General features: G+C 39.6%; 1 protein-coding gene across 2 annotated transcripts in view; it reads right to left on the bottom strand.

The window, feature by feature from the left end:
• SUSD5 (sushi domain containing 5) overlaps positions 1–20,056 on the bottom strand; it is a 61,092-nt gene extending 41,036 nt beyond the window's left edge. The window contains exons 1-4 of one of the 2 annotated variants that reach the window (XM_084511572.1): positions 19,978–20,056; positions 7,103–7,191; positions 5,517–5,578; positions 2,461–3,381 (exon numbers count right to left, since the gene is read on the bottom strand). In XM_084511572.1, coding sequence (XP_084367698.1) covers positions 2,461–2,623 — 163 coding nt within the window. In that variant the 5' untranslated portion in view covers positions 2,624–3,381; positions 5,517–5,578; positions 7,103–7,191; positions 19,978–20,056. Of the gene's footprint in view, positions 1–2,460; positions 3,382–5,516; positions 5,579–7,102; positions 7,711–19,977 lie in introns of those variants that run through there. The other variant, XM_084511571.1, reaches the window with a different exon arrangement.
• Between the last annotated feature and the right edge of the window lie 3,788 nt (positions 20,057–23,844).

A 23,844-nucleotide genomic window follows, 5' to 3' on the forward strand; every position in this document is an offset into this window, starting at 1 on the left:
CCCATGGCCACACTCTCAAATCTCCCCCTTCTTTATTAATATCAACCATTTTCTCGACACGAATTACCACTCCATATATAACACTATGAACAAGCACATTTCCATTGTAAGAAAAAAAAACAAAACCCTTCAAGTCGAAAGAAAGCTGTCTTTTAGTTTGGCATTTACGCTTGTCTTTCTGGAATCTATCAGCTCTATAACAATATGCATTGTGGTAAGTATTAGTCAAAAGAGATCAATAAAGTTTCAAGGCTTTATACCTTCACTGGAGCCCTATGGTTTCCAGTTTTGTTACCTACTCTTTGACATTATTTGTGTGTAAGATAACAAAGTGAAGGTCTTCCTTTGGGAAATATATTCCAACCGGTTTCAGGGAATTGTCTGTAATAGGGGACAGTCTGGATTTCACAGGATTTTTACAAGGTGAAGTCAAAATCTCTCCTGTGCTTTGCAAAAACATTAAATTATTTTTTGTTAAAAGTAGCAAACACATATACGTGTCACCCAGAACCATCCTTTGTCACTTAAGCCATGTTTACATATATTAGAGTAGCACAATTATACTTTCACCTAAAACTTTCAAAACTGAGAAGGTGGTTTCCTGTTTGGATCAGGCAAGAATCTGTTATAAAGGGAAGTATTAGTCCTGTTTTGTACTCTCAGATCTTAATTAAATATGTAAGTCTATGTGTAGTGGTAAATTCTAAAGTTCAAATAAAGTGTTTTCTTCTGCATATTAAGCCAGGTGGCTTATAGGATAGTGTTATAATTGATAGATTGAATATTAATATTAGTAGAAGACACTGGCAAGCATGCTAATAGAGGACAAACATTTTCAGCAAAGATTCTTAAATAAAAACAGAAACAACAATGTTGTAGTAATGCTCTACAATTGCAATGTACTTCGTATATTCTACTCTTTAATTCTTACAATTGCTTTACCACTTGTAAAGTAAATTTGAAAAAATGTTGAATGACAAAATCTGTCATGAACTCTGCCTTGACATGATCTCCAAATTTTTTTCCCATTCTTTTTGAGATGGTTTCTGTCTAGGAAGCAAGAAGATGCTATCAATGCAACAAAATTTTGGAGGTGTTCTTGAAAAGAAAAGGGAAGACTTCCCAGAAAGCATTCTTAGCAAAAGCAAATTAATTATTCCTCTCTTGTCACCTTTTTTAAGTTATGTGTAGAACCCTCATTCATGGGGATGCATTTTTTTCCTCATTTCAGAGGGATTTTGCTAGGCAATGAGAATTTCCTAAACTTAGAATTGCAGTTTTACCTAGTGCAACACAATGGAGTTGTCTGACACAGTTCTTTTGCTTTATTCTTAAATAAAAGTAATTTTCTTCAACATTACAAGACAAGGTTCTGCTATATAAATGACATTTTACACAAAATGGTAGCCATGCGCAGACAGGATTAACTTGACCCCTTTCTTTTCCCCTATATTTTGATCAGCAGAAATAAATTTAGGCTAAGGAGGAAAAATACTCTGAGAACAAAAAGAAGAGTTTTTATTGCTCTATAATGTTGAAGGACTGTTTTCTGGAATAATGCAGCAAACATTGATGGTAAAGGATTAGCGTACAGAAAAAAAATAAACCCTGGGATCAGGCATAAATCTATTGCAGCTGTGAAAATGAAAAAATATGGCCATTCAGCGTTGCTCTCCCAGGAAAAGACACAATTGTTTTAAACATAAATTGTATTTCTGCTAAGGCAAGTTAGTAATCAGTAGGGTGGCTCAATTATTAAAAGGGTGATAGGCTGCAGGAAAACTGCAAAGGATGCAGCCATTCAGGATTATCATCAGCGGGTAAAAAAAGTCACATTTCAGAGTAAGCAGTAGATGGTGATTCAACCCAGTTCGTGTTCTGATCAAACCCCTCAGCAGTGAAGAACAGGTGAAGCTCACATGCAGAAGGGCGAACAGTTATCTTGAGTGTGTTTTGTACCAAATAGAAAATGCTGTAAGTGGAAGCCCTCAACTTCTTGCCTTCCCTTCTTCAAATACCTTCCCATATAAATCGATGTTTGGTGGCATCTGAGGCAGGCAGATGTGGAAGTCATTTGGAGAAATTATATTTTTAATTATAAGCGAAGCTCTCCTAAAATATAGCTGATTGTTCTTAATTCGTGTCCTGGCTTTATTATTCTTATTTCCTCTGGAAAAGTTCACTATCCTCTTATTTTGTTGTAATAAAATAATCTTAGCCTTCTGGGATCTTATTTCCTTTCTCTGCTTAACCAACCCCAGGATATTTGTAGAGTCTCAAAAAACTCTGAATCAGACATTCCCTAACCCAAAGTGGGGCGTGTATTTAAGTTTCTTATTAAAAAAGAAAGGTGGTGTTTTATGTTGGTGATGGTTGTTTTTTTTTTTCTCAATAACATAGTTCAACATACAGTTCTCCTTCCAGACACAGCAACCCAGCCCGAACTGAGTGGAGACTCACCATCAGCCCGTACAGAGATGATCTGAAGGATGAAGAAGACAGATCCCACGCCCCGGACGAAGGTGAGAGATAATCTCCGAGAGCCCGAAGCCATCACCCCGCTGCGAAGCCCCCAGCTGCAGGAGAGTGGCTGTAGAGTCTTTTTCTCCCTCCTCCTCTGCATGTTAGCAGCAGGGGCAGCAGTGATGATTTCAAGGAGCTGCTTTCCTTCGGCGGGATCCTGCGTCTTGGGTTTGCACTGAAGGTAGGAGGGGTGGAAAAAGAAAGGGAAAGGGAGGGAGAGAGGAATCCTTTGCTTGGCTGGTGAGAAGGGGAGGGGAAGGTGGGGGGAGATATCTGGTCAGCTGGGGCTGGGGAGAGGCTTTGCCCAGCCCAGTCGGCAGGGCAGCGAGCACTGAGAAAAGTCAGCGAGAGAAGTGTGAAAAGTCACATTGCTCTGTTGGTAAACGCAGCGCGAGAAATGTAAAAGCTGGGAGGGAGAGAAAAGGGGGACAGGACAAGCCACAACCAGGAGAAATCCTTGGCTGGGTGGAGAAGGGCAGCTAGATAGCTGGCGCTGGTAAGCAGGGAGTTTGTGGATATAGCTGTACATGGAGGGATAGGTTTGTGAGTGGGGGAGTGTTTTCTCTCTGCACTGTGAAACCAGACAGCAGCATATTGCTTAGGGTCGCAGGTCAGGGTCTGCCACGGCAAGAGTGATGGTCTTCAGGTGAGGGGTAAGGTAAGGTGGCAAACGGCACCGATGGCACTGGACCATAACAGCAGAGCTTCACTGGAGATGGGAATTGTTCATCCTGCTACTTCACATCCCAGGTTTGGAAAGGGTACAAGGAACCAAAGGTCAGAACAGGAGTCTTCAAAGTGCTGGTCTTCATTAGTGCTCCTGATCCAGAAGAATGGGTTGGTGCTCCTCATGACACTCTGAAAGCAGTTAACGAGAGGAGTTTGCAGCTCCCATTAGCATTTCCAGCAATGACATCTGTCTGTTATTCCCATTTGTCCTAATTTGGTCCAAAGAAAACTCAAAAGAAACCCCCACAATAAGAGCAATTATACCAGTGGTGATGCCAGGATTTATTTCACTAAATACGTAATCAGAATAGTTTTGTGTTGCTGTTGGAACTCAGCAGAGCTCAGAAATGTTGTTTTCATATTCCCATCCTATTTTGCTTTTATTTCAGCTTCTTAAAATTTTTTTCCTTAGAAATTCAAAACTGGGCAAAAATGCTCACTCTGTTAGTAAGTCTGAGCCACCAAGACCAGGAGAAAGAAGCTGAGCCTCCCCACCACAATAGCCCCAGTGCTGTAAAGGACAAGGTGCTTATAGACAACTGCATATGTATTCTCATAATGATGGACCTGCCAAATGTTACTTTCAGTCTGAGTGGAATGACTCAATCTCAGGAACCTCCCTATATGTTATTCAAGCAAGCAAGTAACACCATGGCACTGGAAGCTTTAAAAATAACGTTTGATGAATTTGGGTAGTTAACGCTCTGATCCAGCTGACTTTTAAAGAATCTTAGCTTCTTCCACTCCTTTATACCCATGCATGATGTGAATATACACACTGAAAGCTTTCAGACAGGTAGCTTTGAATTTTCTGTTTATTCAAAAAATAAAGATAGCAGCAGGTTCCTCTACATTGCCTTGCTAACTGAACTTGTAAGGAACACCTCTGGAATTAGAAGGAAGGGCAGCTTCTTGCTCACTGTATCCTTAACAGGGGACTTTGTTGTATTGTAACTACATAACTGCATTTTGTTTCAAGGGAAATTGTATACGCTGTACAGCAAAAAATAATATACAACGTGACAGAAAAGGAAATAGAAAATTGTAGCATTCTTTAATTTATTTATTTTTTTTTTCCTGGTGACTTATCTGATGGCATAAAATATGTTTTTAACCTTCTGGTACACCAATACTTTTTATACCTGTTTTAAAAATCAGTGGGCACAAAGAGAAGAGAAGATGTTGAATCTACATACTTTAAGTAAGATAGCAAAGAAATTCCAAGAAACTGAGTAAGTAGTTACAGCAAAACACAGACATTAGTAGTGACTTCACTTGACCACAGCAGTAGTTCCATTTTTCCTTGATACTTGTCATAGGGCTGATGACTTTGTTGGCTCATTGCTGTCCCCATGAGTTTGGCCAAAGCAGTTGTGGGAAAGGACAACATCCTCTGGGTTTCCATCTAAAATTCCAAAGGTCTGCTTGATTTATTTTGCTATAATTGGATCATTTTCTTGTGTTGATATATGTAAAGGCATGTTGCCACTCTGGCTCTTGTCTTGGAAAATCTCAGCTTGTATTCTTGAGCAGAACATCTTACTGATTTTAAAGGACTACAACAGATCATGTGATATGTTCCTTTCCGAAGGCATGACCAGTTGGTAGAGTGAACTGGCTTCCTTTCATCCCATCCCAGCCATAAATAAAGTCTATAAGCTTGGTAAGGTAAGGACCCATAACTCCTGGAAGTACATACATCAGTACCAACCAGTTGCTGTTCAAATCTAGTATTTCTGTAGGCAAAAATCCCTGTTCCCAGTGTCTTTTGGAAGATTTTTATTAATCTGTGCAGATTAGGTTTTGTACTGAAATTATGTTAATTTTTAATCCATTACGAGGATTTGGGTACTTCAGCTTACTAAGATGCCAGTATGGAAGTTACACAACCTCTTCAGACCCTCTCTCTTTGCATATACATGAATATAATCAACTTTACACACCATTCTGATACACTCTTAGTAAACCAACACAAGCTCCTTTATAGAAAACTTTGTAGGATCATGTCATTATCATGGGGGGTGTCTGCTTTCCAAAGTCTATGACTTCAGCTGCTGCTAGAATCAGGACATAAAGAATAGTGGCTCCGCTTGCCAAACAGCATGTGAAGGGATCTGAAATGCCTTAGAGACAACACTGCATTTATATACAAGTATTGCAATGACTGACATGTCCTAAAGAACATGAAATCTGTGTGACTGAAAGGCAGGCAGAAAACATTGGTAGTACTGTACACCTCTTGTATTCATTGATAGTACACCTACTGTATATGGGGATCCAAACTTGTTCTGCAGCTGTATCCAAGCTTCTAGCCCCCAAACGCTGACTGGAAAAGGGAAAGAAAAAAAGGGAGAGAAAGATTTCTTTGTTTATAAAATGTGAATTATTAAGCAACAGTAATGGAGACAAACATTTTTCAGTGTCTGGCAGTCTGCAATAGTCTACTCGCTGCAGGGAACTTTTTATTTTATTTATACAGAGTGTTTGCACCTAATTAAATGAAAAAGTAGAAACGTGCAGAACTACCTGAAAGTAATTCAGGGAGCTGACAAAAAAAAAAAAAAAAAAAGGAAAAAAGCATATGTCCCACTTTGTGGGTGGTGTGTTGAACACTAGGACCTGTGTCATGGTTCTGCTGACCCTGAGAAAGAGTGTGATTCTTATACTTACATCATATTATGAGGGGTCAGGCATTGTCATGTGACAGGCCATGACACTCATATAAATCACTGCCATGTAAACTGTAAAAATCACACTTCATTTCTTGAAGACTGAGCAGTCTCAAGAAAAGAACAAAGATATCTGGCCATAAAGTAGCAGCTGTATTAATGATACACAAAATGACCTCATTTTTTTTTTCCTGACAAACAGAGGTAAAGTGAATGTCTGGGTGGTTTTGGTTGGCATTATTTGGCTGGGGGCAGGAGGAGAGGTCATAATTTTTACTTTCTTCTCTCCATTTATACTAAAACCTTGCAGCAGTTTAACAGGTAAAAGTTATGTAATACTGTAAAAGGTACTGAAGTTTAGCCAAATAGTTTCTCTTGGGTCTCTCTGGGCATAAACAGAATCTTATATTTTGCCTGGATTTCCCTTGTCCATTTTTAGGTGAACCACTCCCATTTCATAGTTTCACCTTCCTTTTCCTACACCCTCTAACTTTCAGGCCAGCAAAGGGGCCAGCAAGAGGGGTCTCTTCTGAAGCATGGTGCCCACACCTGCCATCAGCAGAGCACCACATAGCTGGCATTGCTCTGAGATATATTTCACATGGACACACAGGGGCAAAGCGAAGTTCACAGAATTGCAGCATGGCTGAGGTTTGAAGGGACCTCTGGAGGCCATCTGGTCCAACCCCCCTGCTCAAGCACGGCCACCTACAGCTGGTGGTGTAGGACCATGTCCAGACTTTTAATACCTTCAAGGAGGAAGACTCCACAACCTCTCTGGGCAACCTGTGCCAGTGCTTGGCTAAGTTACTTCAGTAATCCTCTGCAGGTGCCCAGACATCTTCCTGTTTCTTCAGAGCTCACTTGCAAGCCTGCTGACAGGCCCTGTGACTAACCCAACACTGTTCATACATACACTCTTCCTCCACTAGTTCAATTGGGAGAAATCTCTTCAAGGCCCTCTCAAAGCACACCCTGTAATTTAGCTAGGCCCTTAATCAGACTTCCCTTTCACTGGACATGGTATGGCCCAGGCCGCAAACTGCAAAGCAGCATTTTGTGTGGTTGTAAAATGGAACTGGGAGACTCCAAGCTTGTATTCCCATCTCAGTCAACAACATCCTGCCTGACTCTGTGTGAAATTGTTTAACTTCACCAGATCTTACCTGAGAGAAACTCACCTTAGAATTAAGTCCTCTTGACCACGCAAGCTGTGCTTAGTCTCTGTGGTGCAGGTGTGAAGGATTGCATGGCTCTCTGCATTCTTGGGCTGACAAAAAACAGTGTAACTCCAGCATTCATCAAAGATCCCCACATACCTCTATCCACTCCCACCTTCAGTACTTTACAGTCATTTGCGAGACCCATGGCATCAAGCCCATGGAAAATGGCAGGCAGGAAGAGTCTGATCCTGACAAATTTGCAGGATGCTTCCTCTCAGGTCACTTTCCCCAGCATGTGGCACATTCCAGGGCATTCTCTTCCTGCAGCAGAGCTGCGCTCCAGCACCTCAGCTTTATTTCACAGAGTGACATGTTTAGTCCTTCCGTTTGCAAACAGAAGCTAGTAAATACACAAGAAGTGAGTGTGCAGAAAGCTGGAAAGTGTCTCTCAGAGCTGCAAATGCTCTCAACCAGGGTCTGACGGGATATGCAAGGCCATGGTTGTAGTATTTGTCATGCTTCCAGCACTACAATTAATTTGCCATTTATTTTACCAGTCACCTCATATTTTGGCTTTTGTGTCTCAGCCTGGTTCACCAGCTATTTCCTATAATTTAATTTAACTGCTTTATAACATATGTTCCCTCGACCTTAAGGCATCCTTAATTTCTCATTAGCTGTTAGCTCTGCCCTCTAGTGCTGCATGTGACACAGGAACTGGATGTTGTATCAGTGGCTTTGCCATAAAGCCAAGCCGGCATTTAAAAGTCAACTACATTGAATGGTAAACAAACAAACAAACAAACAAACAAACAAAAAAAAAAACACATTGACTAAACTGACTTGATATTTTTGTGCCTCCCAGGGGCAGTTACAAGTCCATTTGTAGTCATTTAAAGAGCAGACCTCTGAAATTTAGCCTACCTAAAACCCAGTGCTTTAGAATATTGACTGGTTCAACTAAAGTTTAGTTACTGCATGCTTATGCAGCTCAACCTGTGGCTTTGATCCTCTTCACAGGTTCCCAGCTGCTGCGGATTTGACCAAGTGCCCCTTTGAGTGAAGTGCAGCTGAGAAAGTTATCCACCTCAGTGCCTGGAATTTGAAGTTAAGCTGGGATGAACAGCAGAGCCAACAAGAGTACAGGGACCTCCAGCATTTTGAATACTGCAGAGCACATGCAAGAACTAATGCTACTGCTTTGCACTTAAGCAGTAATATTTTTAAGTAGAGTTTTATGCAAACTCTAAAGTTTTGTTTTCCTAATTCTACTTGAGGAAAATGGCATTAGTCAAACATGTGAAAGCACTTAAAGTAATGTAGTCATGTTCCTAAAGAGTGGATGAAGTGAGATGAAGACGTGGTTGTTGACATGACATCTTTGAAATGCTTTCCCTCCTTGCACAAACTCCTCATGCTATTATTAAGGTCAGTATAACTGTTTGGTTAGGCATTAGAAATATCATAAAGGCAAATGCTGAAGAGACTTTGAGTCTTTCTTCTTATAAACACTTGTTCATACTTGGGAAAGAAACACCCTTCCATACTCCTGGCCTTCCCTTCCTTTCCTTCCCTCCAGCTAGCACACAGATCTTTCAGTCTGAACTCTTTCACACACTTTTGTGATCTCTCCAAGTTCTGCAGGTACTTGGGGAGTGTGGAAATGAGCATTTGGGAGTGCAAAGCTGTTGAGCTCTATGTGGGAACTATTATTTAAAGATTGCTGGAGAAATAAGCATGATAGAGAGTAGACTGGAAAAGCTAATGCAGATATGGTTGGTACCAAGCTACTGAGGAAGTTTGGGACACTGAAGCACAGAGAGAAGGAGGTTAGAAAGAAAAAGGTCATGCTATTTGGCTCTGGGTGAAGATAGGGAAGCCTAATTTTTGTTTTCTCAATCTGCCACCTATATCTCTGCCCACAGAGTGGCTTTCCATCTTTTCAGAAAATGTTAATCAGGTTCTTCTTAGTCTCTTCTGCATCTTTTCTCTAACTCTTCTGCTCCTGAGTCTCATGCTGACACTTAGCTTTTCCATAGGGGAAAGCTGATGGAGCAAAGCCAAGTTTCCTGGAGAGACACAGGGCCAAGAAAAGTGCAGTTGATTCAGAACCAATGTTAAGGTCCCGTGCAAGATGATGGCTGTCAGGGATTTGGCAGTTTTAGGAGAGTGCAGTTGGGTTGGGCTGTATGATGGCATTAAGAATGTTGTTTTAAAGAAAATTGAATACCTAAGCAACTTAAAACAGCAGACCTACCTGCTATAATTTTTGCAAGGGCTTCATTGGCTACACTTTGGGAACAACATCTTGCATTTGCTCTTTTTCAACACAACACTTCAGTTTAAAGTGTCAGGAATACGTAGGTACACAATATTCAAACCATCTTCACAATACCTGCCAAATACTATCTACAATGTCCAAAGTCCACTTCCATTCCTGAGGTTCAGTCTAGTCCTCAGAAGCTGACTAACACTTAAACAGCTGCTAAAATACTCTCCACAAGACACAATGACAGCCGGGGTGGAGAAACAACATAATCTGTGCCAAAATCATGAACCACTATTAAAAGTCTATGAGCTAATGCCAGCCCTTTGAACTGGTACACTCTTGCAAATGTGTTTGAGTTTAATAAAGTAAGAAATTGTAATTGATGCATTCACTGTTGCAAGGCCACTAACACTGCAACCAACATTTTTATTACCTGGCCACACACATAGTAGAAGATTATTATTAGATTAAAAATACTGGAAATATACTTTAAGCTTAAAATGACATAAATACATACACCTTTAGCAGTGGAAGTAGGCACCATACTTTTGATACTAAAACATTTATTTAAAAAAAAAGAAAAGAAGTATACCCTCTTGGTAAAAGAAAAATCATCTGTGGATCCTCAAAGAATTGATAATTTTAGCTCTATAAGTATGAAGGAAATTTGTAATAAATCTGGACTCCAGGGCCACTTCAGGGATAAAATACTGTTACTGTGAAGATGGCTTTTAATCTTTTAAATGAACATCTTTTTAATATATAAAATCTTTTTAATATTCATATATTTCATTTTCAAATGAAATTGGACACCACCCTGCAGTCCAGAACATCTGCACTTTCTAATTGTACACAGAAGCTGAGCAAACTCAATCAAGACAGAAGCTTTTTGTGTGTACGTGTATGTGTGCATGCACATGCACATGCGTGGGTGGATATATGTACTTCTGTGGTAGTATGAGAAAGAGGGAGGCAGAGAAAAAATGAGATATTTTTCCCTTCCTACTTTATTTTTGCAACTCTGGACCTGGCAATAGGTGATTACCAGACACTGATCAAATGTTGCAGACCTCATCATATGCTGTTACCTCCAAAATTAGGTTTGTGGCCAAGGCTTCCCACTTGAAGAACTTTGATATTTTTGATGTGTACCTCATGCACACTTGATATATTTCATTAAATGTACAAAAAAAAAATAGTATGAAATGAAGTAACTTTTAAAGCTCAATATTTGCCAACAAAGGGGTTATAAAATAGGAAGCTTATTTAATAAGCTATCTGGCAAAATATTTGAATAAATAAACCAACATTTAATTATACAATAAATATTACCTAATTTCAGTAACAGAGAAACCACTGACCAAGTCACTTTACCAAAAGCAAATTTTAACGATGAAATATCGACCAATGGATAGTGCCCCAAATAAGACCTGCTTATTCTGCTTTATTCTGAGGCCATAGCATACTTTATCAATCTACCTTTTCTTCATCTGACTATTTTTTTAAAGTCTTTTTCAAAGTCCATACATTTCCCATGGTATTTTTTCTGGCCCAGGTGGTGAGCCAATATTTGGAGCACAACCAGTATTTACTACTAAGACAAGCAGTCTTAGGGGAAGAGAGATGACTAAAAGAGAGTTTTGCACATGAATGCACGTGCAAATGTTCCGAGCCTCTGAATGCAAGACAAGATTATTTTTTCAGTACTTTAGCCTTCTTTCATCAGTCAGAGTGGTACTGCAAGAGCAATCTGAGCTTCGCATCCAACTCACAGTATCAGTGCTCCTATGGTTATCTTTGGACTTCACTGTCTTTGTATTCAGCCCTCAGTGAAAACACTTCTATACAAGTAAATTGTACAAGGAGCCTTCTTTAAATTTGGGCTTTGCATTTGAAATCTGGAAAAAAAAAATCCTGATACTTACCCTAGATTATATATGGCTCACCAATTTCAGCCAAGGCAAATCCAGCCTCCTGAACAGCATAACTTATTAATTGCTCTTAGTTCCATATAGAAACAGTATACATGGAGTTGCTAAACAGAGACTAAAAAGGATACGACTATTTCCCAAGGTGTAAGAAAGAGTAGATGGATACAAAGAGATTATGCTAGAGTCAGAAATTTTGCAAATTAAATTACATATTTAAAAGAAGGCAAGAGGCAGTTCAATGTACATTAAGTAGGATGTCTCAGACTTCTGTGGCAGAGACAGAAACATAGTAAGTCTAATAAAAGTAAAAGAAAGAGAACAATGAAAAGACAACTTTACATCAAGAGAAAGGGATGAGAATCCCCAAGAGACAGATTAGGAAAAGGTATATAGATGGGGAAAAGGGAAAGAAATTCTAAAAATAAGAACAATCTTCTACTTTGAAGCAATAGACAGACTTCAGGCTGTCTTGCTGAACTATTCCTTCAAGCTATTTGAAAGTTAGGTATCAAAGGCTACAGAACAGCAGATTCTAACAGCCCTCCACAGATTTACATACCTGCCAGAATAAAGGATAGGATAGGATAGGATGGGATGGGATGGGATGGGATGGGATAGAATAGGATAGGATAGGATGGGATAGGATGGCTCAGTTGGAAGGAACCTTCAAAGATCATGTAGTCCAACTGCCTGACCACTTCAGGGATAACCAGAAGTTAAAGTATATTATTGAAGGTGTTTTCCAAATGCCTCGAACACTGACAGGCATGAGGAACCACCTCACTAGGAAGCCTGTTGTAGTGTTTGACCACCCTCATGTTAAGAGGGTACAGACCTTTTATGCTTAATTTCAGACCTAAGAATTTTAAGTGTATGCCCCCAGCACAACGGTCTTGGAGATCTCTGAATTCCAGGGAACTTTGCCTCCATCCTTCCCAAGACACATATATACAGAACACGAGTGTGCAGCATCTAAAAGCTTAGAAACACCTGGCCTCCAAAGTCCCACATGCCCCTTTGCTGTGGCACGGCTAATACCTGGTTAAATATTGGCACAGCTTCAGATCATTAATTACAGATACATAGCTATTTAGAGCTCTGATAGCTTCCAGAGCCTGAAAGCAGCCACCACACTTCAAAAGCATAGGCATATTTATAATGATATTTCCTGTTGGTTTGCTTTGTTTTCTCTTCCTAAATCTCTCCCATTGTTGAAATTGCCATCCTCCTCTGTTTCCACTCTTGCTTTCCCTTCTCTGTTTTCTATTTACTCTATTTTGTTGTTACCTCTCCTTCCCTAACTCTCTGTTCTCATTTTTTAAATTCATATTAACTTATCCCCTTTATTGTTTCTCTGTCCTACCCTGGATTTCATATTGCAACAAGCAAAACAAAATTTGAGAGGAAAAAATGAAGTGTTGCATTTCTAGTTATCTACTCACATATCTTGTGCTGTTTTGCATGTGAAGCCTTAGCATATGTCTGGAGCTTGACTTGAGAAATACTAGTTTTCATTTGGAAAAGAGAAAGCAGCTTTCTAGCATACGTGGTTTCTGAGAAAACATTATCTGGGCATACCCTGAATGCTAAGAAAACAAAGGCAAATAAAAAGAACCTCACACTGATTATTTTTAAGCCAGAAAACAAATAAAAAGGAACTCCAATTTGATTATTTTAAGCAACTCTCATCACATGTGATTTTGGAACACTTAAAGTTGGCAATACTGCAATATGGATCAGGCGTGGTATTTGCCAGAAATCAGTCTGATCATTTTATATACATTTGCTTTATTAGTAGTAGTAGCATTTTTCAAGACTCGTTGTTAAAACGTGTTGTCTGCAAACTAGCAAAAAGGGAGTGTGCGCCCTGAAAACTTCTGAAAAAAAAAAAAAAAGAAGCAGAGATCAACACAGGGAATAGAGGAGTTGTGTGACTGCCATGATCCCTCCTGTCTTCAATCCTGGATGAGGATGGACTTTTAGTCTGGCTCTGGAACAACCTTATTGCCCCACCTTATTCCTAGGCCTGGTGTACTACACCTTAAAGGCTCCTCACACATCCTCTTGTCATCAGAAGTACCAAGTAATGACAAAATAGAGTAGTAGGCAAGTGGTGAGTATTATTTGTCCTCAGATTTCCAGAGGTGAGAAAAGCACATGCAAAGCCACAACATCATCTTCCTTTTGTGCTTGGGAGGGGAGACTGTTTTCCCCCCTTTCTTTTTTCTCTTTGCCCTCTTTTTTGGGAGAGGAAAAGCGTAACTCTAAACAACTTCACATTTTCTGATTTTTTTTTTTAGGAGAGCGAGCAGAAGAATCAAAAAATTATACAAGTGTGACAGTGCTCCCTGCTCTTTTGTTTCCTTCTACTTGTGTGGCTAAGGTGCCTGTAACCCTGGTAAGTATCACACTATTTCCCATCTGATTAACACAAGTGGTTCTGGAAATACCATGACACACTCCTCTCTGTGCAACAACTACTTTACTTTTCAACCATTTTTAGGCACGATGCTGTCTATTCCACTTTAAGCAGATATAAAGCTCGGAAATCAGAACCTGTGGAATTCATAAAGGAAACAGCATACAAAGCAGCTATTTACAATTATAGCACTAGGGTTTTTCCAAGAATTTCTGAATATGTGTATTCCTTTACCCACGATGTTTCAGCTTCTGTGGTAGATAGTTTGATGGATCTGAATTGGAATGACGTTGAATGCATAAGAAACAGAAACAAGTGCAGAAATCTTGGCTGGCTGCTGCTGGCTCCTTACTGGTGGCACGGATATTATGATTAATCAACAGTGTAGTTCTGGACACAGTGAGTCAGGACCTTATTGCTGCTGGTGAAGGAATTCAGCAATTCCTGTCCAAACTGAACTTACCATGGGAGTTCTGTGGGTGTCTTGCAGAGATTCATACCTGCTATGAATATATATATGTCTTCAGGAAGCAGAAAGTTTCTAAAATCTCAGCAATGCCAGGAGAACATAGATTCAAGTTCACCTTTCTGTAAGTGCATCATGCTCTTTCTCCATGTTACCATCACTCTGTTCCCCATCTATGTGCAGGCACACCTGTCTCTTTCCTGAGCCTTTTTGGCATTTGGTAGCTGTTGTGTTGCTGGATAAATGGGAATAAACAGGCTTTAAAGCTTATCCTAGCTCTCCCATGAACTGCACAGGAAGACGAGGTGCTTAAAATCAGCATTAATATCCTAGATTTTAGAGCTTGTAGAACCTGTCTTTTGAAGCAGGATCTTTCTGAGGGTCTTACAGATACAGCCAAACTGCTAGAATCCTAAAATCCCTGACTGTAGCACTCATTTGTCCAGTTCATAAATCTGCCTCTCTATTCTTCAAAGTGCCAAAAGCTATCTAGCCAAACATCCAGCTTTTATAAGACAGTCTAACAAGCTGTCTGGCTCAATTAGCTGAACTCTGATGGTGATCCAGATTTTCAGTCAGCAGACCACTTTGTAAGGAAAATATCTACTCGCAGATCCTGTTCCCTTCCAGTACCAGTAGCTTAATCTACCATGTATTAGTTTATTTTATTTTTTTTCAACCAACCACAAGAAAGAGCTCTGCAGTCCATCCACTCACCACAGTTTCAGATCCTTGCTTCCTCAGCCTTTTTTTCTTGGCCTTCTTCACTGTAAATGGTGTCAGTGATACTTTCTATGGTCTGGTTATGCATAATATGATATAAAAAAAAGCTGCATACTTGGTATGACCAAGAAATTCTGAGTACAAAAGTACTCTTTGGGATTTCTTCTGCCTGAGCTCACTCTGTTCTTGGATAATCCTGTAACAGGCCGTTCTCTATGATCACAGATGGCCCCACAGAAGCTGGAGCACTCGACTCTACTACCAAGTTAGACTGCACACAGTTATACCTAATTGCTGTTTCCATTACAACTTCTTTTTCAAAGCTGGTAAGGCACAGCTAAACAGAAGCAGTCCTTGTAAAATCACAGCTAGGGCTTTTAATCAATAAAGAGTAAAATAACTACTATAATTACAGATTTGTTGCGATGCTTCCTCCTAAAAATGGCAATGTTTAAGAAAGAAATGTTGTTTTTAACACAATTCTTCAAGTTTTACCCTTGGCATAGATACATAGTGATTCTCTTTCTCTCCTGGAAGATAAGGGGCAGAGAGGCTTTCACCTTCCCATGTTTCTACTGCTCATTTCTAATAGCTTCAGCAGTGGTCCCGCCAGTGCTCCCAAGAACCTGGCTGCTTCAATAATGAAGAAGCATGATCCTCAGTAGTGATGCAGGTATTAGTAACATCACCACACACACAATATTTTAAGGAACGAAATCTGTATAGAAAACTGGAAAACAAGAGACTCAAAGTGAAATATTCCTATTATTTCATGCACTGTTATTTTTTATTATTATTTTCAGGAAAAACATCTTTCAACCTATAGTTCTCCTATGAGTACATACAGTTGTTTCTCTAGTGTTACGTCTATGAGACCATATTTTGCATTCACTTACAACATTGTCCATGCAGAGTTTAATCAAGTATCTCCTAGCCTGTGACTGAAAACTGGTAATGATAGAATTCTCAGTCATGCAAAAAAAAAAAAAAAAAAAAAAAAAAAAAAAAAAAAAGTGAAACGGTAAATAGACAGTGGGAATGCAATTATATTAGGGCTCTCATGTTTTCAAGACTTAATATAAGTTTTGGCAAGGATATTCAGTAAAACTATATTGATTCATCTTTGCCTGTTTTTAGTTTTTGTATTTTGAGCAAACCCCAGCATTATCACATGAACCCACATAAGGTGCTATTTTTGTTTACAATATTTTACTACATGATTAACTTAATTCTGTGCAAAATTTCAGCTTTGTGCATAAAGTTTAACATGACAACTTATCCTATATGAAGCCACTAACAGAGGAGAAAAACTATTTTAAAACTAGGTGCGCTGACTTCAATACATTTTAGAGCAGGCCTTATTTTCATGAACTTCACAAGTTAGTATGCTGGTTTTATGAGAGAGAATCGTCAGGACTATGTGGAAAGATGTTGACAGAGTAGTTCATATAGTAAAACAGTTCTTAATATACTAGGTTGTATTTTCAATTATGCTTTCTATTTGATTGTTAAAAGCAAATCTTGTTGATCCAGCAATATACACTTGGCTTTGCAGACACTGTTGCTGTTTAGTAATGTCTTGGGAAATCCTATGCCTTTGAAAATCTATGCAAATCATCTAAAAGGAGCCAACTTTAACACTCAGGTTGAATTAGAAAATAGGAAAACACACAGTGTAAGTAGTTTAAGAACAAATTTGTCTCTAGCTAAAATTAAGCACCAATTCATAGTGACATTGTGAAAACACCAAACTGTACATTAAAATTCCTAAACATCACTTCTATTTACAAGCCAATACAAACATTCTTTATTTCTGTGTCTAAAAGTGAGTTTATAAGTTAGGAAAATGATGTCAGTATAAAAGAATTCCAAACTAATTTTATCTGATGGGCAAGTGAATTCACATACGGAGATGCTAAATAAATATTTGACAGCACCATTCCATAGTATAATTTATTTCACATATGTACTAAATTAAAATGAAAGTTTTTTCTAAACTGCAAGCGATTTCCAGGCAAACCACTAAGTGGGATGATGGTGATGGCTGCCATTGTGTCACAGTGGAGAACTTTCTCACCCTTCCAAAGGTCACAAAGAGTTTTGAGCAAATAATCAAAACCACAAGGCAGAGAAAAGTATAGTAGTTACTGTTTTGTCACTTTAGTGACAGTGAATTTCAATCTATAACACTGAGCACTTCTGCTAATGGGGAAGTGATGTTAAATGTCTGACCTTGTATTTGCATCAAGAAGCACTACCATTATTGATAAGGAGCTCAGAGTTTTGCCTAGCAATGGGCACTGCAGGGAAAATTCATTCCAATGTGGCAGTGCTGTTGTTAGGATACTATTTAAATCTGTGCTGTGTCTCAATGACTGGTGGGAAATACGTTCCTCACACAACAACCAATACACACTGACACTTGATGGCACAGGGAAATACACAAGGGGCATGTAAGAACTACTAGATGTGTTGCACAAACTACTAGATGTGTTGCACAAACAGGTCCAGTGCACAGATTCTTCAGAGAGGAAATTAGATAGCATGCACTATTTTCTATTCTATGCTGAAATGGAAGCTGCAGAGAGACTATACATAATTCTAGGTCCCCACATGGAAAAAGTAGGTCCATTCAGTGGTTCCTACTAAGCCAGAGTTTCTATGAAAATTGCATTTATTTAAGGTTCAACCAAAGAAGGAAGAGTTCAACACCATCCCAAGGATATAGAGAAGCATTTTTTTATACTGTAGTTAGGGTGATAGAATATCAAACTGGTTTAGACCACACTGTAATGCAAGGGTCAAAATTTGAACTGAAATTCCCTCAAATTGAGAGACTATTATACAGAATTTTGATTAAACCCCCCCTAGAGACAATAGATAGTTGCAAAGATCAGCTATTTTATATCCCAGAAAGGATATATATCAAGGATATATATAAAGGATATATATCAAGGATAAGGTTCATACTTAATTAAGAAAAATATAGGTAATACTTATCTCAAATGCAAGCCTTACTTATATGTAATAGCATATGGTTTTAAAATATTACAATGTACATACCAGTACAAAGTTTTGGTTATTAAATGCAAAACAAAAAGTATTCAATAGCACTTTCACTTACAAAAAATAATTTAATACAATCTGTTCTTTTTTTCCCCATTACAGAAAAAGGACATCTATTTAACAAAAAATAAAAGAAGTGAAATTGAAATGAAAGCTCAATGTGATTTATATAGTGAGATTAAATTCAGAATGACATTTTCCATTTATTTTTTTAATACATATTATATTCCCCCCCCTCACTTGCTTCCTTGCCTTGGAGAAACCTGGAATATCTATTGATTGTTCTACAAATCATGAAACCTTAACCAATCTGACATTAAAGTACTTGAGCTATGTAAGAGAAAATTCAAAGAGACAGTATTAGACTTTCTACATTAATCTTCACTCTTGATCTAACAGTTTGTATCATATATGAATATATGAATTCTAGTCTTCTTGATGTACTTACTGTCGTGTACACAGGGTCCTTCTCTCTCTAGAGAGTGTTAATACAGAAAAACGCATTTGTTATGAAGCTTCATTCTAATACAATACAGATTCTGTATAGCACTCTGGCACTGTTCTGGATGAAAAGCATTACATGCACGTAAGCTGTGCTATTAAAAAACAAAAACAACAACAAAAAAAACAATTAGGGAGATTAGAAAGAGTGAAAGACAGAAGGAAAATAGGAGTTCTGAAATAATATAATGGTGCTGGGAAAAAAAAACATTTTATCTTCCCAGGCTTACAGTGCCACGTAATTGCCATTGTGAAGTAGCTTTTTGTTTTATTTATTTTTGAAAAATAAATACCCTTTGTGTACATGGATGTTTGGTTGTACTTTGGAATTAGCTGCAGTTCATGGTGATTGAAATACCAGCAATAAACCATTTTCTAATAACATGCAGAAAAAATCAGCAGGTTGACCCAAAAATCAGTACTTATTTGATTACCTACCAGCCTTGTTTCCAAAGTTCCCAGGTCCCGATATCTGCTTTAGAAATGTCTATTTTAAAGCTTTTGGCTTAAATGCCTATGCACAGATGCTACACATGAAATCTTATGGATAAGTGCCCCCAAATAGGGCACAGATTTGGTTGGATTTGTGCATGTGTAGATGTATTTGAAAATGTATTTGAATGATAGGCTTGAGTAATTTCATGTATAATTTGTCAAGCAGAAGTCTTGACCACTTATACCAGAATACAAAAAATAATAAATAAATATATTTTTTTCAAACTACAGGGAAATTAAGTGTTATCTTTAATAGTGTATCAGAGAATATGAATGCATGGCATGGAGCTGTGGCATACTGAATGACTACAGGTTTTTTCAATAAAATAACATTGCAAAAATATGCATCTTTAAACAGCTACTCTGCTACCAATTTGTTATTCCAGTTCTGTCAGACTACCTTGGTGAAATTCAACTAAAAATGTTAGAGCTACACCTATTTCTGACCTCACTCAGTTTGCATTGATGTGTGACATACCCCAATATCAGACTAGGTTAAGTGTAAGTCCAGAGCTGACTGTATATAACATCTTTAGTTAAGTCAAAAAAAAAAAAAAAAAAAAAAAAGTATAGTTATTCTTCTCATGTTCCAATGTGGGAATAAAAATGTTTTTGCACAGTCACATATTTTAGAGGGAAGGAATGTGGTATTAAGATATGCTTGCAGTGATGAGAAAGCTTAACAGACGACCTTGTAAAATGCAGACAACCAGAATCCTTAAAGCAATTGGGCAGAAATCACTGTGTAAGAAACATTACCACCTCATAGAGTATAAAAGTCAAAAGAAATTTGACTTATAACAGGCCGACAACTGAAAACCATGTATTGTCTGTGAAGCACTCGATAGACTGTGAACCTGGATTACTCAGTCAATGGGGAAACAGGGAATGGTACCGGTCGTCGAGAAAAATAAATAAATAAATAAATATAAACTGTGTTATGGAACTAGTAGGTGCGCTCCTGCTTGTGGGACGCCCACCATTGCAATTGCGAATAAATTACTACTTCACTGAGATTCTCACCTGAGCCTATGTTATTGGCTACGGAGTGTTTCTCACAGTTTGGGGGCTCGTCCGGGATCCAGTCACCTACTGGGGAGCCCCACCGCCGCAGCAGCAGGAAGGCATGCCCCGCTGATTTCAGGGGTCCTGTGCATCCACGGTGGCGGTTCTGCGGAAAGCTGACAGAGGGCCCGAGACTGGTTAAAGAGGCAGGATCCGTGAAGTAGTGGGGAAGGGAAGAAGGTAGGCACCCTGCGTTTGAGAATCGATCCGGTAACTCTGTGCACAGACCAAGGTAAGAAATATTAAGTATTGCCTTAGGGGTCGGGTGAGACTCTGTGTGATGTGTGAGTGAGATGTACTTTTGTACGAAGCGCGTGTGGAGTCCTGACCCTCGGTTCCGTAGCTCGGTGAGGGGCGTGGCTGGAGACAGACGAAGAGTGAGATAAAGGAAAGGAAGAGTCTCGGGAAATTTGGTGTACGGTACCCCTTGCACGGTAAAGTGCTTGGCAGTACACCCCCATTTTCCAGAATTGGAACACTAGTGTGTGGTACCCTGCAGGAGGTAAATTTCAGTAGCAGCACACTGACAAGGGCTAGGAAAAATAGGAAAATATGGGCTCCAGGGGACAGGGAGATATCCCTGGGGGAGTGCCTACCGACAGTTCTTCCTTTAGAATGATAAGAAATTGGAAAAATAATCCCAAAGTTAGAGGAGATGATAAAAGAAGAAAATGGTTAAATATTGTGTATCAGTCCAGACAAAAGAAACAATTAAGGAAACAGCACTATTTTGGCCAAAAGATGGGTCTGATGAAAATTCAGGCTTTAAATTTATATGTAAACAATAAATTCCTTTTTCAATGAAGGAACCAAGTTATGCTCCCTAAAATCCTAATATTGCACCAGCAGCCACTGCTGAGAAGGAGTGTGCTCTAGGCTCTGGTAAGAATTAGAAGAAGGTAGAAGAGATATTAAGAATTTCACCTTCCCTGACACTAACAGTACTAACATTAGCTGTGTATCCTCTTAGGTGTCCCCTCCCTCCCTGCCTCCCAGCAGAGAGGTTAGGAGTTTTAAGAAGGAGATGTTCAGTCTTTAATTGAAGAACCCATCAGGCTTGCTGAACAATTAGACCAGTTCCTAGAGCCTAACTTATACTCTTGGGGGGAAATGATATCTATAGTAAGTATGTTGTTTACAGGGGAAGAAAGGGGAGTGATCAGGAGGAGAACTGCTGTGCAGGAGTTGGGGTCCTCCAGGACCGGGTGTAGTACCGGCAGAGCAGGGGTGACCACTTGCTGATCCTGGCTGGAGTGGTGATAGTGTGCAACACAGGGGTCATGTGGGAGGTTTGGGGTTGGGGTGGGGGAGTGCTCGGGGGTGAGTCGCAGGGACCCGGCGTCCAGGGGGCACTCGAAGGTTCATTTTGTGGTTGGAGCCTAGTGAGATACACGGTGTGTGTGTGTGGGGGAGGCTACTCCGGAGGGTGGAATGATGTCACTGGATGGAACAGTCACTGAGGGCCCTCCTGAGGGAGGCCCTGGAAGTGTACATCAGGAGGGGAGATGAGAAGGAAAAGCAGAGAGCGAATCTAATGGTATTCACAGTGTACCAGGTAGTGAGGTAGAAGGTTGGAGAAAGATGAAGAAAATCTTCAGGGGTAGTAATGGCAAGCAAGGAAAGCTACCTGTGCTGCAGCTTGAATCCTAGCAGGGACAGGCTTTGATAAGATGTTTTAAGTGTGGCCAGGCTGCCACTTCAAATAGGAATATCTGGAGTGGAAGGAGGAGAGAAGGAAAATGGGATGAAATATGGTATACTGATATGTTGTTTCAGTGCCCTGGAGGGCAAAAAGTATGAAATTAAGTTGCCCTCTGACTGAACCTTTAGTAAATGTGTGAGAAACACTCTGTAGCCAATAACTCAGGCTCAGGCAAGGATCTCAGTGAAGTAGTAATTTATTCAGAATTGCAACGGCAGGCATCCCACAAGCAGGAGCACACCTACTAGTCACACAGTACTGTTTATATACTTTATTTCTCAATGGCCGGGACCCTTCCCTGTTTCCCCATTGACTGAGTAATCCAGGTTCACAACCTATCCAATGCTTCACAGACAATACATGACTTTCAGTTGCCAGCCTGTTAAATTTCAAATTTCTTTTGACTCTTTTACTGTTTAAAGTGGTAACATTTCTTCACTTATCTGACTTGACACCGTGATTTTCACCTAATTGTTCTAAGGAGTCCGGTTATCTGCATTTTACAAAGTTACCTGCTAAGTTTTCTTATCACTGCAAACATATCTCAATACCACATTCCTTACCTTTAAACAGTGTAACTCTGCAAAAACAACATTTTTATTCCCACAAAAGTACAGACTGGAGAAAGATAAAATGAAGTGTTGAAAGAGTTATTGAAGGTGTTAAAGGTGTGGTATGTAGTATTTGACAGAGCTGTTTGAAGTTGAATGAGCAGAGGAAGAGGATGTAGGCATTATTTAAGTAACAGTCTAGAAGTTTTGGTATACTTGCTGTGGTGTTTGGTCAGTTTCCCAAGTATCAGAGTGAGGGGGGAGGACAGCCTGCTCCACCAGGGCCGTCTCCACAGGGGAGCTTCGGCTCCGGCGCCTGGAGCACCTCCTCCCCCTCCTTCTGCACTGACTTTGGTGTCTACAGTGAGGTTTCTCGCTTCTCCCTCTCCCAGCTGCTGTTTAGCGGTAGGTTTTTGTATTCGTTTTCTTGGATGTGCTCTGAAGAGGTACAGACTGTGTTGCTCATGGCTTGGCTCTGGGCAGTGGTGGGCCCCTTTGGGGCCAGCTGAAACTGTCCCTTACCTGCCATGGGGAGGCTTCTGGATTCTCCTCACGGGGGCTACCACTGCAGCCTGCCCAGGACCTTGCCATGTGAACCCAGTACACTGGTGTAGGCAGGTCATGAGTGGCCTGTAAAGCATCACGGATTAAATTAACTAATGAAACCCTAAAAGTGATGGGGTTAGAAGGGGCTGGGATAAGAGTGCTACTTTTGGGGGATACCAAGCTGAGACTAAGGGATAAAATGATCACCGGGCAATTATTGTATGTACCCAAGGCAGGGACTAACTTGTTGGGAAGGGATTTGATGATGAAATTGGGCATTCAACTAGTAAATTATTAGACTGGAATAACAGTGTTATTAATGGAGTGCTCTCAGGCCCTGAGAGCAAACATATATTCACCTCTGACTGGAAAGACCCTGAAATGGGGGCGGAAGCAACAATATAGGTGGACAATTTTACCTCAGGGGTTTACAGGGACACCTATCTATTTGGGTAAGTTTTAAAAAAGATTTTGGAGCAATTCCAACCTCCCAAGGAGGTATTAATGTTACAAATATGTGGATCATTTTCTATTGTAAGGACAGGAGAAAAGAGTTGTGAAGAAAGCTACTAACAAGCTATTCAACTTTCTGGGAAAGCAGGGCTTGAGAGTATTAAAAAAAAAAAAAAAAAAAAAAAGTTACAATATGGAGAAAGAGAATTCAGGTATTTAAGGCATCTAATGTCTGAGGGAAAACGAAGAATAAATCCAGAGAGGATTCAGGGAATTGTTGAAAATTTAGAAAGAACTAAAAAGTTTTAAAAGAATGATTTTTTTAAGGAATCAGGAGCCATGAAGTCTGAAGGAAAACGGATACTCCCTGATGGGAGAGAAATGCTGAATAAAGTGATAATGAGGCAAATATTAACTGTTTTACATCAAAAGAGTCATTGGGAGGTGCAAGCAATCTGTGATGTTGTGCTAAGAAAGTATGTCTGTGTAGGAATATACACTTTAGCAAAGCACATATGCAGAGGATGTACCCTATGTCAAAAGGTAAATAAAAAAGTCTTCTGTAACCCATCT

Source organism: Aythya ferina (assembly GCF_964211825.1).
Source record: "Aythya ferina genome assembly, chromosome: 2".
NCBI classification, from domain to species: domain Eukaryota; kingdom Metazoa; phylum Chordata; class Aves; order Anseriformes; family Anatidae; genus Aythya; species Aythya ferina.